Below are 14,670 nucleotides of genomic sequence, written 5' to 3' on the forward strand. Positions count from 1 at the left end.
TGGAGAGATGTAACTTACAAATTCAAAGACAGAGCTTTGGAGACAAGGAGTGACCATCCATGATATCAAAGTGATAGTTTTAACCTTGTTTTTAGACTATACAGTGTTTACCTTTACTGTTAACACTTTATTTTAAGTGGCACTCCAGTCTCCTTTTTACCTCATTTAACACCTGAATTACTTCACAAAAGGCACATCTCAATAGGTGGTCAAGGAAAGTCATGACATGTGAAGGGTGGTTCTTTCCTCGTTTGTTCTCTATTGTTCCTCAAGCAAGAGGGGAGACCACTGAGTTCAAAACGTCCCATCAAACCAACTCCTTGAATGCCCTATTCCTTTAAGTTAGCAGTCGTATCTAAAAAGCAATATTTTTCTCAAAACATATAGTTTTTTACCTTTTAGCATGTGTAGTTTACTGTATTTATACTTGGGATAACAGGAAAAGTTAAAACATCAATGGAGCATGTCCCATTTATAAGGCATTTAAAAAACAATTTTAAGGCATTTACAAACAGTTTGCTCACAATTTATTAATCATTACTCACACATTTGTAAATGTTAGCAAGTTAGTTATTCACAAATGTGTACATATTTCCTTAAATATCCTGTGTTGTGTGATTTATTATTTTACCAGGTACTGCTGGAATATCTGAATGGCATGTCCATCTTTTTTTGAGAAATGACACCTGTCATTCAAAACATTTAAAGTATTTATAAAGCACATATAGCGCTCACTAGATTAGGGGCTGCAAAAATATTTGACTAATGACTAGTAAATGGTTTATAAATGTGGGAGTAATGATAATAACTGCAATGACATGTAGCGTTTGCGCTTTTCTAATAGACACACCTCAATGTACTTGGGTATACTGCATACCAGTTGATAAATGAGAGACTATAGTAGCCATTTATTACCTCAGCCAATGCGAAGAAGGTAACAACACTTTTTTGACTGGATAATTTCAACCAATCATCGTATCACATTGGTTTCTAAATAACAACAGGGGTTGGCTTTCATTGGAATAATAGCGTAACCCTCAAATCCACTAATTCATGTGATGCCAGAGACGTTAATAGGAGGAGCGCCCACATTTTTTCTTGCCACCGTTGTCAGAAAATCATAGCTACCCACTATGGACAGGCGCAAATGACAAAATCACTGGTACTAAACCAAAGATATTGACCTTTTATACTAACACCACCAATCTGATGTAAAAATGTATATTTCCTGTAGTTCTTGTGTGGTGAAAAGGTTTGTTTGTTTAATATACTACGACGTTCAGTCTACCATAAGGAATTGAGCTTTTTTGTTTTTTATATATTCATATATATATATTTATATATATTATTATGATTGTTTATTCAATAACAAAGTACACATTTATTTATCGCCCTAAAGTTTTTTAAATGTATTTTATTGTTGTTTTTTTTTATAGCTTTTCTACAACATTTACATACATTTTATATATACATTTTATATTTACATTTCACATACACATTTTGCATACATGGCACTTTTATATAAAGCAGTAACATACCAATAATGCATTACCAAACATAAGCTCTTTAATTCCAACCCTCAGCCACTCTCAGCCCATCCCACCGATCAGCATAGACCACTCTCATTTGGTTTCCATGTGCCATACATTTTTACCTTTCTAAACATATAGTATACACAGATTGTGAGGTAAAGATGAAAACCTTTCTTACGAGTATTATTATATTATTAATTGACTGACTTTGGCTTTCCAAATCACCTAACACTGCTATTTTTAAGGTTAATTTTAAGTGCATGTTGTGATTTTTTAACCATTCCTAAACCTTTGACCAGAAACAAGCTACGTAGTGGCAAAACCAGAATAAATGATCTATTGATTCTGTCTCTTCGCAGCAAAATCTACAGAGCTGAGATTGTTGTATGCCCCATACAGTATATATAGAATTCTGTTGGTGGCAGGAATATTAAATACAAATACTATTCACCCCCCCAAAGGCAATACTTTGTTGAGCCATCTTTTGCAGCAATTACAGCTGCAAGTCTCTTGGGAAATGTCTCTATAAGCTTGGCACATCTAGCCACTGGGATTTTTAACCATTCTTCAAGGCAAAACTGCTCCAGCTCCTTCAAGTTGGATGGGTTCCATAGGGGTACCTGTTAGAGCTCTAGGGGCGCTATTTCATTTTTGGATAAAAAAACGTTCCCGTTTTAAGCGCGATATTTTGTCACGAAAAGATGCTCGACTATGCATATTCTTGACAGTTTTGGAAAGAAAACACTCTGAAGTTTCAGAATCTGCAAAGATTTTGTCTGTAAGTGCCCCAGAACTCATTCTACAGGCGAAACCAAGATGATGCATCACCCAGGAATTAGCAGAATTTCTGAAGCTCTGTTTTCCATTCTCTCCTTATATGGCTGTGATTGCGCAACGAATGAGCCTACACTTTCTGTCGTTCGCCCAAGGTCTTAGCAGCATTGTGACGTATTTGTAGGCATATCATTGGAAGATTGACCATAAGAGACTACATTTTCCAAGTGTCCGCCTGGTGTCCTGCGTCGAATTCGGTGCGCAATTGCCAGCTGCTTCTACTTTACCATTTGATTCAGGGGAGAAAGCATGTGTCCAAGAACGATGTATCAATGAAGAGATATGTGAAAAACACCTTGATGATTGATTCTAAACAACGTTTGCCATGTTTTCAGTCGATATTATGGAGTTAATTTGGAAAAAAGTTCGCGTTTTGAGGACTGAATTTTCGGATTTTTTTTGGTAGCCAAATGTGATGTATAAAACGGAGCTATTTCTAATACACAAGGAATCTTTTTGGAAAAACTGAGCATCTGCTATCTAACTGAGAGTATCCTCATTGAAAACATCAGAAGTTCTTCAAAGGTAAATGATTTTATTTGAAGGCTTTTATGTTTTTGTTAATGTTGCGTGCTGGATGCTAACGCTAATGCTAACGCTAAATGCTAACGCGAAATGCTAACGCTAGCTAGCTACTTTTACACAAATGCTTGTTTTGCAATGGTTGAGAAGCATATTTTGAAAATCTGAGATGACAGTGTTGTTAACAAAAGGCTAAGCTTGAGAGCTAGCATATTTATTTCATTTCATTTGCGATTTTCATGAATAGTTAACGTTGCGTTATGGTAATGAGCTTGAGTCTGTATTCACGATCCCGGATCCGGGATGGGGAGATCAGAAAGGTTAATAACCGACTGAGAGCTGACAAAAAAGCTACTCTTCAGCAGCGATAATAGCTCAAATTGGACAACTGGTTTCAAAGACTTAGCCTGTTTGACAAAGTCAGCACTTCAACACCAAAACTCAGCTTCACACCTGCGAGCTACAGTGAGTTTAAAAACAATTGGGGAAACAAGAGTAGACCTTCTTATTAATGAGAAGCGGCGCAATGAGACACTTGCTCACAATGATAAAGTCAGGCACAATGGAGATTCTAATACACCTTATTCATACGGTTGTTTTTTTAGGCAAGCAAGAATTCGCATTCAGAGGACATTATGAGGGTAAAGAATCAGCTAATCAGGGAAACTACTTGGAAATAGTGGATTTCTTGGCTGAGCAGGACAGCACGCTAGACTGTCATTTGGTTACAGCTACCGTGCTCACCGGCACTTCCAGCAAAATCCAAAAATGACCTGATACACGCGGTCGTGAATGTAATGACAGATGTCATGAAGGAAGAATTGGTGAAATCCCCCTTTGTAACCATCATGGTTGACGAGACGATAGACATCAGCAATGTAGCCCAAATGTCTTATGTGTTGCGTTACACTACCGATGGTGATGTGAAGAAAAGGACATTTGAGGATATAACTGAGGATAAATGGGCAGAAGCGTTTGCTGCCCGAATTATCAGCTTTTTAGAGATGTGTGAATGCAAGGCCAAAGTTGTGACTCAGTGTTACGGAGTACAAGCCAAGTTGAAAGAAACTATCCCACAAGCTCTGTTCATTCATTGATATGCGCACACTCTTAATCTGGTGATGTCGCAAGGTGCTGGTAAACTAAAAGAATGCAACAACAAAATAATTGGTGGCGAGCAGCGTTTTTCTGAAGATCTGTCAAACTACTGGATGAAATATGCCAGCGAAGACTACCCAGAGTGGCGCCAATACGATGGAACTTCTCCTCACACTTACAGTGCCTTGCGAAAGTATTCGGCCCCCTTGAACTTTGCGACCTTTTGCCACATTTCAGGCTTCAAACATAAAGATATAAAACTGTATTTTTTGTGAAGAATCAACAACAAGTGGGGCACAATCATGAAGTGGAACGACATTTATTGGATATTTCAAACTTTTTTAACAAATCAAAAACTGAAAAATTGGGCGTGCAAAATTATTGAAAAAAAAGCTGAACTCATTGAATAGATAGTGGACCATCACGATGACTTTGATGAAGACACCATTCACAGCGCAGATGGATACATGATGCACCTGACAAGCTTCGAGTTCTGCTTCCTGCTATCCGCGTTCTATTCCATATTTGCGTACCCCGACGTGCTGTTTGTAATACTGCAGAACAGGGAGTTTGACATGCAGTTCTGCTTGTCCAGGGTGGACGACTTCTGCAACACCGCAGAGAGGGGAAAAGGTCAATTCGGTTCCATCTACGAGGACACTGTGAGTGAGACCGGAGTACCAAGGGTAAACCAAGCGCTGCGTTCTCAAGTCTCAAAGAGCGCTATGGCCCTAATTTTGATTTGCCACAGCTTAAAACAGAACTCAACGTTGTGTACTCAATGTCTGACTTCGAGGGTAAGAGCCTGCCTGATCTGCCCCACTTTCTCCAGCAGAAGAGACTAATTGATAGTATGCACCAATTGTATCTGCTTACCTGTCTAGTTTTTACCATTCCAGTGTCCAGTGCGTCAGTAGAAAGAACATTTTCTAAACTAAAAAGGATCAAGACATATTACAGGAACCCCACTGGACAGGCGCGACTGTCAGCTCTGGCTTTGATCTCAATCGAAAAATAACTTATTTCGGTTTTAAAATCAAAATACACGCTATATGAACCTGTCATTGCCGATTTCATAGAGAAGGACAGGAGAATGAACATTTTAAAATTATAATCATAATGGTGAGTGGACTTTCTGTTTTCATCTACAGCTTGCTTTTGCTATCTCGTTCATTTCATTTTAAATACAATGTGTAAAATATTATTTCAACTTTAGATCAATGGTTGTGTGGTAAAAACAAGGTAATGACATTGCAATTGGAAGTACTGGGTACTTGACATTCTGTGTTGTGGTGCATTTCTTTATTGTTGCATGCTGGAGATAGAACATCGAATACAGCGCAACTTTTTTCTCTCTGACAGCATTTACTGTCCGTGGTCTTGAAACAATGTGAGTAGTTTTGTGTTTGAATTTATTCCGCCACTATTTGAGGGACTGTGTCACGCCCTGACCTGAGATATCTCTGTTTTCTTTATATTTTGGTTAGGTCAGGGTGTGACTAGGGTGGGTACACTAGTTTTCTATTGTCTAGGGTTTTTGTATGTCTACGTCTTGGTCCGATCCTTATAACGAACGTGACAGAAGATCCCACCACAAAAAGACCAAGCAGCATGTTCAAGAGGAGTGGGCATCCTGGGTTCGGGAGAAAGATGAGTGGAGGACATCCTGAACCTGGGAGGAGGTAATGGCAGGGGACAAGACCCTGACATGGAAGCAGGTGGAGATAGCACAGGAGGAACGGCGACGATACGAGGGGACACGGCTAGCACGGAAGCCCGAGAGGCAGCTCCAAAAAAACTTTTTTGGGCAGGGGTCACACGGGGAGATTGGCAGAGTCAGGGGTTAGACCTGAGCCACAGTCCCGAGCCTCCAATGACGGGCCACAGTCCGGAACCTCCACCGACGGTCCACAGTCCGGAACCTCCACCGACGGTCCACAGTCCGGGGCCTCCACCGACGGTCCACAGTCCGGAACCTCCACCGACGGTCCACAGTCCGGAACCTCCACCGACGGTCCACAGTCCGGAACCTCCACCGATGGTCCACAGTCCGGAACCTCCAGCGACCGTCTCCAGTGCGGGGTCTCCAGCGACAGCCCCAAGTACCGGGGTCTCCAGCGACGGACCCAAGTACCGGGGTCTCCAGCGACGGTCCCAAGTCCGGGGTCTCCAGCGACGGTCCCCAGTCCGGGGTCTCCAGCGACGTTCCCCAGTCCGGGGTCTCCAGCGACGGTTCCCAGTCCGGGGCCTCCGGCGATGTTCCGCAGTCCAGAGCCTCCGGCGATGATCCACGGTCCGGTTCTACAATGGCGGAGGGATCAGCGTAAAGAGGGGGGGGCTGCATCCAGAACCGGAGCAGCCACCGAGGGTAGATGCCCACCCAGACCCTATAGGTTCAGGTTTGCAGCCGGGAGTCCGCACCTTTGGGGGGGGGTTCGGGGTACTGACGCCCTGACCTGAAATATCTCTGTTTTCTTTATATTTTGGTTAGATCAGGGTGTGACTAGGGTGGGTACGTTAGTTTTGTATTGTCTCGGGTTTTTGTATATTTATGGCTTTTGAGGTCTAAGTGATTTGTATGTCTATGGTGGCCTGATATGGTTCCCAATCAGATGCAGCTCTTTATCGTTGTCTCTGATTGGGGATCATATTTAGGTAGCCATTTCCCTTTGGTGTTTGTGGGATCTTGTCTATGTCTAGTTGCCTGTCAGCACTCGTTTGTATAGCTTCACATTTCGTTTTGTTATTTTGTTAGTTTGTTCAGTGTTCATTCTTTAAACCTGTTATGGATGATGCGAATTTTCGCAGCTTTTTGTTAAAAATCGCGCAACATTTCAAAGTCCTGCTACTCATGCCAGGAATATAGTATATGCATATGATAAGTATGTGTGGATAGAAAACACTCTGAAGTTTCTAAAACTGGTTAAATCGGGTCTGTGGCTATAACAGAACGTGTTTAGGAGTAAAAATCCCTGGTAAAACTGTTAACCAAAAACAAAAACAAAATATTTGTCCGCCATTCAATGAATGGAGAGAAATGAAGAGAAAATATATGCGAACCCCCTGTAAACGCCTACAGCTTCCACACGATGTCACCATTGCTATCAATATCAGAATAATTTATCCTTGGTTACAACACGAATAGACCCCTCCCTTCTTGTGGCGCACCACAGTATGTTGTGAAACTGAAAAAATGGACGATGTTTTCCAGACTTGCTGCTATCGAATACAGATCGCCCCGTGATCAATTTGATACATCATTAACGTTTATTAATACCTAAAGTTGGTTTAGAAACGTCGTTTGAAGTGATTTGTAAAAGTTTATAGGCGACTTTTGTAATTTTAAAAAGTGACGTTGCGTCTTGTAAATGGACTTTTTGCAGCATCAGACTGGCCTTCAGCAAATGACATTTTGGGTATACAATGACGGATTTAATCGGGAAAAGGACCCAATTGTGATGTTTATGGGACATATAGGAGTGCCAACAAAGAAGCTCGTCCAAGGTAATGAATGTTTTATATTTTATTTCTGCGTTTTGGGTAGCGCTGGCTACCTCAAAATCTGTTGTTTACGTGTCGTGCTGGTATTTTGGGGGGTGCATGCTATCAGATAATAGCTTCTCATGCTTTCGCCGAAAAGCATTTTACAAATCTGACTTGGTGGCTAGATTCACAACGAGTGTAGCTTTAATTCAGTACCTTGCATGTGTATTTTTATGAAAGTTTGAGATTTAACGAGTACTAAGTAAAGTACTATAGGTGGCGCTCTGAAATTTCCGCTGAGCGGTCCCTGTACAGGGACCACCTCCATAAATAAGAATGTACACATACCACGCTGCGCCTTGGTCGGATCCATATTACAAACGTGACAGACTGTTTGTTTTGGCAAATGATTCTTTGAAACGACCCAACCTGATTTTCTTCTAACGTGGTTCCGCTATTGATATTTGCAACCATTGTGTACGTGTGCTGCTTCTGTGAGCCACAGCCGAGGCGTGGCTTAGGACCGTTTGACTCTGTCATCAAATAATTGCTTCTCCTACATAGGTCTGCAAGATAAAGGTCTCAAGTCATGCTCTGTATACACAGGCATCCAAGGTCTCTATCTATATGTATGACGTCAAATATTTTTCCGCAACTGAGGGACTAGCTCCAATAGTCACGGTTCGCCACACGGTTCGCCACTGGAAGGAACTATCCTGCTTTCCATGATCGTCCATCTATTGAACTTTTAGTTTTTTTCAAAATGTAGTTCAAAAAATTGCATATAAGCTTATATTTTGGGTTCTGATGAGCTACGACAGTTGAACTAAAACCATGAAGCATTTATAAGTTATTTTCTTCAAGAATCAATGGGTACATATCATTATTTTATAAGTCCAAAAATGGATATAGCAACTGCTGATTGCCCCTTTAATAAAACAGCTATCAGAAAAATCGGTGATAGTAAGAAGAGACAAGTGCAAGTGTTCATGCAAGGAAGACAAGCACAGCAGCATTAACAGATGGGCTCTATAACGCAATGGTAAATCTTAGCTCTGACGGTAGTGTTATAGGTTCGGGGGTGTGTCAGAAATATTGTTTATATTTTCACAACTGGAATTATGGGCGCAGTAGCTCGTGGTGGAGGGAAAAGGCTGGGTTTTGATGAGTGTGTGTTGAGGCTTGGCCCCTCACTGGCCAATCAGAACGTGGTCTTTTATGTATTGTGTTGTCATCAGTTCAAATTCGAATTGTTAGTCCATTATAGCCTAGTTTGTTAAATAGTCTGCCCCGAATTTGCGAGATATGTTGAACATGTTTGCAGTCCACATTGTTCTAATTGCATTGCTTTAATATAGAAAAACATTGTTAAAATGTAGGCTACAGCATTCACAATGATATATTATTATTCATTTAAACTTTATTTTACTAGGCAAGTTGGTTAAGAACAAATTCTGATTTACAATGTCAGGGACACAGCTTTTTACCTTGTCAGCTCGGGGATTTGATCCAGCAACCTTGCGGTTACTGGCACAACACTCTAACCACTAGGCTACCTGCCACCCCAAATATAGGGGGTCTACTGTAAATTGCAGTCTGGACATAGTCAAACAGTCAACACAGTCAATAAGAAAGATTACATTCACTACGCTCTTGATAAGGCCTAAAAAGACATAGTATAATTCTAATCATGTTGTAATAAAAACAAAAGAAAAGCTTGTTTTAAAGAGGCTATGTCTAAAAACAGTCAGGCCTGTAGGCACCATAATACAGACAAGGCAACAAGGGTTTTACGCACATCCAAATAAAGATCCACTATAAAGAGAAAGGGGGAATGTCACTCACCGTTATACTGCTCACATGTGTAATGTTTTATCAACATCATAGGACCATCTTACAGATCATATTTGCACTTCTCCAGAAATAGCAGATTAATTTGCTATTGGTTGAATAAATATTGTTTTCTTGTCATTTCAATTAAATGACATAGAACCAACGTGGAAAAGATGTTGAATTGATGTCTGTGCCATTTGGGATTGCATTCGAGCCAGGTACATTCTCCCCCTAAACCCAAATTAAATCAAATTGAATGAAAAACATGTTTTTTAATTTTAAACCAACAACAATATTTCTAAATATGATTGGGTCAGAAGCATAATATCATGAAGCACTTTTCTCATGCCATTGAACTATGTGCACATGTCGCCCTACATTTCTTTATGCATAACATTTACATGTCTATACAAAATACTAGGCTCCTGTCAATATTATCGTTGCGTATGTGCGAGCCACATTCTCAAAGAAATCTTCCTTTTATATTTCATTATAGAAGGACTGAATAGTGAGGAGCATGTCTCGGAAAAGGGGGCTGTTTAAACATGGGTATGGATAGCCTACTAAATATTCCAAAGCACTCTCAGTAGACCATTTAAACCCTTCATTCAATGCACCTATGCGCTGCTGCTCAATCAGCCTTGATTAAGAGGAAGGTAGGCTATGCTTGTTTTTTTAGACAAATTAAACAAAATGGGGGGAAACCAATCGTTTTTTTTTAAATCTTTCGAAGTACGAGATTTACCACCACAAAAGGCATATCTGTCCTTCCATGGACACTGTGCATCACGGCTGGATAGGCTGCACTTCCACTCTCAAAAGCCATGCATTTATCAATAGTGTTACCGTTAAGACCTGCTTTTTGTTGGTCTTAAAGCTGCAATGTGTAACTTTTTGGGCTACCCGACCAACTTCACATAGAAATCAGAGTTAGACTGTAGATCTGTCATTCTCATTAAACACAAGTCTATGAAGTAGTAGGTAGATATGTTCGATGTGTGCTATTTCTATACTTCCTGTTCATATGTTTCATTTCGGCTTCTTTAACTTTCACTTTTGTATACCAGCTTCAAACAACTGTACATTTTGTAACATAAAAACAAGATTAAAAGTGACAATTTCATGCAGCACTAATGGGAAGGTATAAAAGGTGTGACATGCACTCCATAATTTCCTGGTTGCTAAAACACATCAAATATTGCCACCCCTTCCACTCAGAGCAAGCGAGCTGATGTTAGACAGGTAAATTGCCAAACCAGGAGTTAAGGCTGGAAAATGCCTGTGCACCAGTTTATACATGGCAAAATTGCAAATGAATGTGGGTTTGACACTTGTGCCTTCTTAGCGCCAGCCAAAAATAAAGCACAATAACTTTTTGCTCTAAGCTGACAAAGAACTTCTGTCAAATGAAATATGAAATCAATGTTTAAGAAAATTTTGTTAGTAATATTGTCACGCTCGCCATAATAACTAGACCAAAGCACAGTGTGATCTGGGTTCCACATATTTTTATTTCTGTGTGAAACTCACAGCAAAACAAAACAAAACAATAAGCGAATGAACGATACATGAAGAAAATGCAGTGTTCACAGGCATTACACAAAACCAAGATCCCATAAACAACAGGTGGGGAAAGGCTGCCTAAATATGATCCCCAATCAGAGAATGATAAACAGATGCCTCTGATTGGGAACCATTCCAGGCCAACATAGATATATAATCACCTAGATGACCCACCCTAGTGACACCCCGACCTAACCAACATAGAGAATAAAAAGCTCTCTATGGCCAGGGCGTGACAGTACCGCCCGCAAAAAGTGCGGACTCCGACCACAAAACCTGGCTCAATAGGGGAGGGTCTGGGTGGGCATCTACCGTCGTAGGAGGCTCCGGTGCGGGGCGAAGTACCCACTCCGCTCGCGGATACCTCATCTTCAATGGCGGCTCTGGTGCGGGGATCTTCGCAGGATGCTCCGGACCATGGATCGTCGCCGGAGGAACCGGACCGTGAATCATCGCCGGGGACTCCGGACCGCGGTTTGTCGCCGGGGACTCCGGATGCTGAGTCGGCACAACCTGTCCTGGACAGATACCCACTTTAGCACGACAAGTGCGAGGAGCTTGCACAGAACACACCGGGCTGTGAATACGCACTGGAGACAAAGTGCATATCACCGCAAAACATGGTGCCTGACCGGCATACCAAGGTGAGTACGGGAGTTGGCTCTTGTTCAAACCCTGGCTCCGCCAACCACCCCATGTGCCTCCCCCAAAAAATATTTGGAGGCTGCCTCTCGGGCTTCCGTTGTGGCCACAAACCCCGGTGTCGTCGTTGTTGCTCCCTCGCTACTTCCGCCTGCTTCCATGGCAGGCTTCTGTCTCCTGCCATAATCTCTTCCCATGTCCAGGATATCCTCCACTCCTGGCTTTCCTCCTGGGCCCGCTGCTTGGTCCGTTGTTGGTGGGATCTTCTGTCACATGCCTCTGATTGGGAATCATACCAGGCCAACATAGATATATAATCACCAAGATGGCCCACCCTAGTCACACCACGACCTAACCAACATAGAGAATAAAAAGCTCTCTATGGTAAGGGTGTGACAAATATAGGCAACATAGTGTAGGAAATGTTTGTGGCCTGGCAAAGAAAATTGACGCCTGTCCCATGTTTTCCACAACAAGCTCTCAGTCTCACTGCAGAACTATGCGTTCTTCCACATTCTCCATACATCAAATTTCGAAGTTGCTCCAAATGTCAAATTTCGAAGTGTTTTTGTTGCTCCTGCTGCTCTGTAGCGTTCCATTTCTCCAAAGGTCAAATTTCTAAATTAAGGGTTAATTCAATCCGACATCCTCAGGACATGAATAGTTGTCCAATTTCGACCTCAATCTTGAACGACCTGGCTGGTTGGCATTCTCTAGAGTCGGTACGTACAGTGCACAGCTGTGGTGGGAGCCCCCTGCCATATTGTGATGAACGAGAGCAGTTCAGCCCAAGGAGATAGTGGTGGCGGAGGAGCTGGGTGGAGGGAACTGAAAGGGATGTGTTTTTAGGAGATGATTAAAGAGACAAAGATGAAAGGTAGACATTTTTCACAATGTCCCATAATGCTTGTGGAACGATTTGTGGGGGAAAAGGGATGATATGTCTTTTCAGCAAGCCAGTAAGAGCTGGCAAGCCAACACGACGCAGGACTCTCATGTGACCTGTCATCATAATTAAGAAACATGCAGTCGGCTCTCGACTTGATATTCAGACAAGCTAGTCGCAAACAGAGTCCTCTGTGCGCTTCCCAGAGATGGATAGATTATGTATCTGGAGCTAAATGGTGCGGTCCTTTAGCTTGGTGTTAAGTAAGTAATATAAAAGGACCAAGTTTGTTTTGTCTAAATGAGTTGCATTATGTTGGAGGAAAGGGAAGAGGTTTGTTTGTGCGACCACACCATTCCCGAGTCGGTACTTCCATCTGGGCTAGCCTTACTTCCTTCTTCATCCACAATGAAAACTGATTGACGACCTGGTGCCAAAACAGAAAAGGCTTTGTTTTGGTGATTTATTTTTGTCACATCATAAATTCATAAATAAATGTTTCAGTTGTTGACTGCAAAACTTTTAATATAGAATAAAATGCCCGCTGTGCAGTGCCTCCACTGCTACAAGAAAAGGCGCTTTATAGAACCAAAAATGGTTTAAAAGCACCTTTTAGCAATATACTGTAATCCACTGGTTAATTGATGACTGTGGATGCTGGTCTCTTGAAGGACAGGGGCCCGGTGACCACACATAGAGTGGTTACAGAGGTTTGTGATTGCAGTAGAAGGTGGCGAAATAAGGCTGCGAGATGTGGGTGATGGAGATCAATACGATATCATAGACTCTCTACTATCCAGTGGTGTGGTGACCGCAGCATTGACCTCTGAGTCATGCCACCTGGTTGAACACCATTGGAAGGACTTTACTTCTTATTTTTTACAGTACTATTGCATATTTACTCAGGTAGCTATCTGTACCTATTCGACAGAATTCAAAAAAACTATTGGTAACCAATTGGTGCCTAATGCTGCTTGATTTAATGAAGTAATTATTGTGCTGCCATTTTACTATGCAATTTCTTAGTAAATTGCCAGTTATTTCTGTTCAGGAGTTCTGTAGATATGTGCATCAGTCGTCTAACTTAAATGGTCTTCTAACTTAAAGAGTTTCTGATCAGGGTCAAATCAAAAAAGTGTTATATAAAAAAAGTGTCTTCAGTGGAAATTAAAGATGAAGAAAGACATTTGGAGTGCTAATGAAATTCTAATACAGATATCCAACAGATAGATCACAGTCCCTTTCATAGACAAAATGTCACAGTTGCTCAAACAGTATGTTCACAAGTGAGTGACAGAGTTAGGTATGATATAACCTGGCTATTAGCATTTGAATGGATCTCACATGGATTTGACAAAGACTCTGATGTGATGCTGCTTTTCGCACATCGACACTGACAATGGATAGTTAATCAGAACTACCCTTCGACTTTAGAAAGGTTTTTAGAGACTATTAACTTCTTAGTGATCCCTTTGCGCGTTAACGGGATTGATTTGACAATACCCAGTGAAATAGCAGCACGACAAATTCAAAAACAGAAATACTCATAATAATAATTCATAAATCATAAAAGTGTTATACATCGGATAAAAGATGAAATTCTTGTTAATCCAGCCACAGTGTCAGATTTCAAAAAGGCTTCATGGCGAAAGCAAACCATGCTATTATCTGAGGACAGCGCCCCATCAAACAAACACATGAAAATCATAATTTAACTCACCAGGTTAAGTCAGAAATAACAATATAATTAATGCCTTACCTTTAAAGATCTTCTTCTGTTGGCACTCCAATATGTCCATTAAACATCACAAATGGTCCTTTTGTTCGATAAATTATGTCGTTATATCCCCAAAATGTCAATTTATTTGGCACGTTTGATTCTGAAAATATACCAGTTCCAACTAACGCAACATGACTACAAAGTATCTAATAAGTTACCTGTGGACTTGTTCCAAACATTTCAAACAACTTTCCTAATCCAACTTTAGGTGTTTTTAAACATAAATAATCAATAAAATTTAAGATGGAATAAACTGTGTTCAATACCGGATGAAAACAAAGTGGAGCGAGCTTTCAGGTCGTGCGCCCACAACAGTCCACTTGGTTATCCACCCAGATAGGAAATGGCTACTTCTTCATTTCTCAAAGGAAAAACATCAACCAATATCTAAAGACTGTTGACATCTAGTGGAAGTGAAAGGAACTGCAAGCAAGTGCCTTGGAAATTTAGATCCATATAGAAATCCCATTGAAAAGAGAGTTACCTCAAAAAAAAAA

At 41.0% G+C, this 14,670-nt stretch overlaps 1 protein-coding gene across 2 annotated transcripts in view; it reads left to right on the plus strand.

Annotated features, from left to right (window-relative positions):
- The window catches only part of LOC110506268 (ALK tyrosine kinase receptor), a 167,324-nt gene that overhangs the window by 43,268 nt on the left and 109,386 nt on the right, over positions 1 to 14,670 (plus strand). The window contains exon 1 of one of the 2 annotated variants that reach the window (XM_090221732.1): positions 7,156 to 7,490. The exons of the other annotated variant lie outside the window; for it this stretch is intronic. Within the exon in view, the coding sequence (XP_090077858.1) occupies positions 7,355 to 7,490 (136 nt within the window). The 5' untranslated portion in view covers positions 7,156 to 7,354. Of the gene's footprint in view, positions 1 to 7,155; positions 7,491 to 14,670 lie in introns of those variants that run through there. 2 annotated transcript variants of the gene reach the window in all.

The sequence above is a fragment of the Oncorhynchus mykiss genome, chromosome 26 (assembly GCF_057628025.1).
Source record: "Oncorhynchus mykiss isolate SJ-2025 chromosome 26, ASM5762802v1, whole genome shotgun sequence".
NCBI classification, from domain to species: Eukaryota; Metazoa; Chordata; class Actinopteri; order Salmoniformes; family Salmonidae; genus Oncorhynchus; species Oncorhynchus mykiss.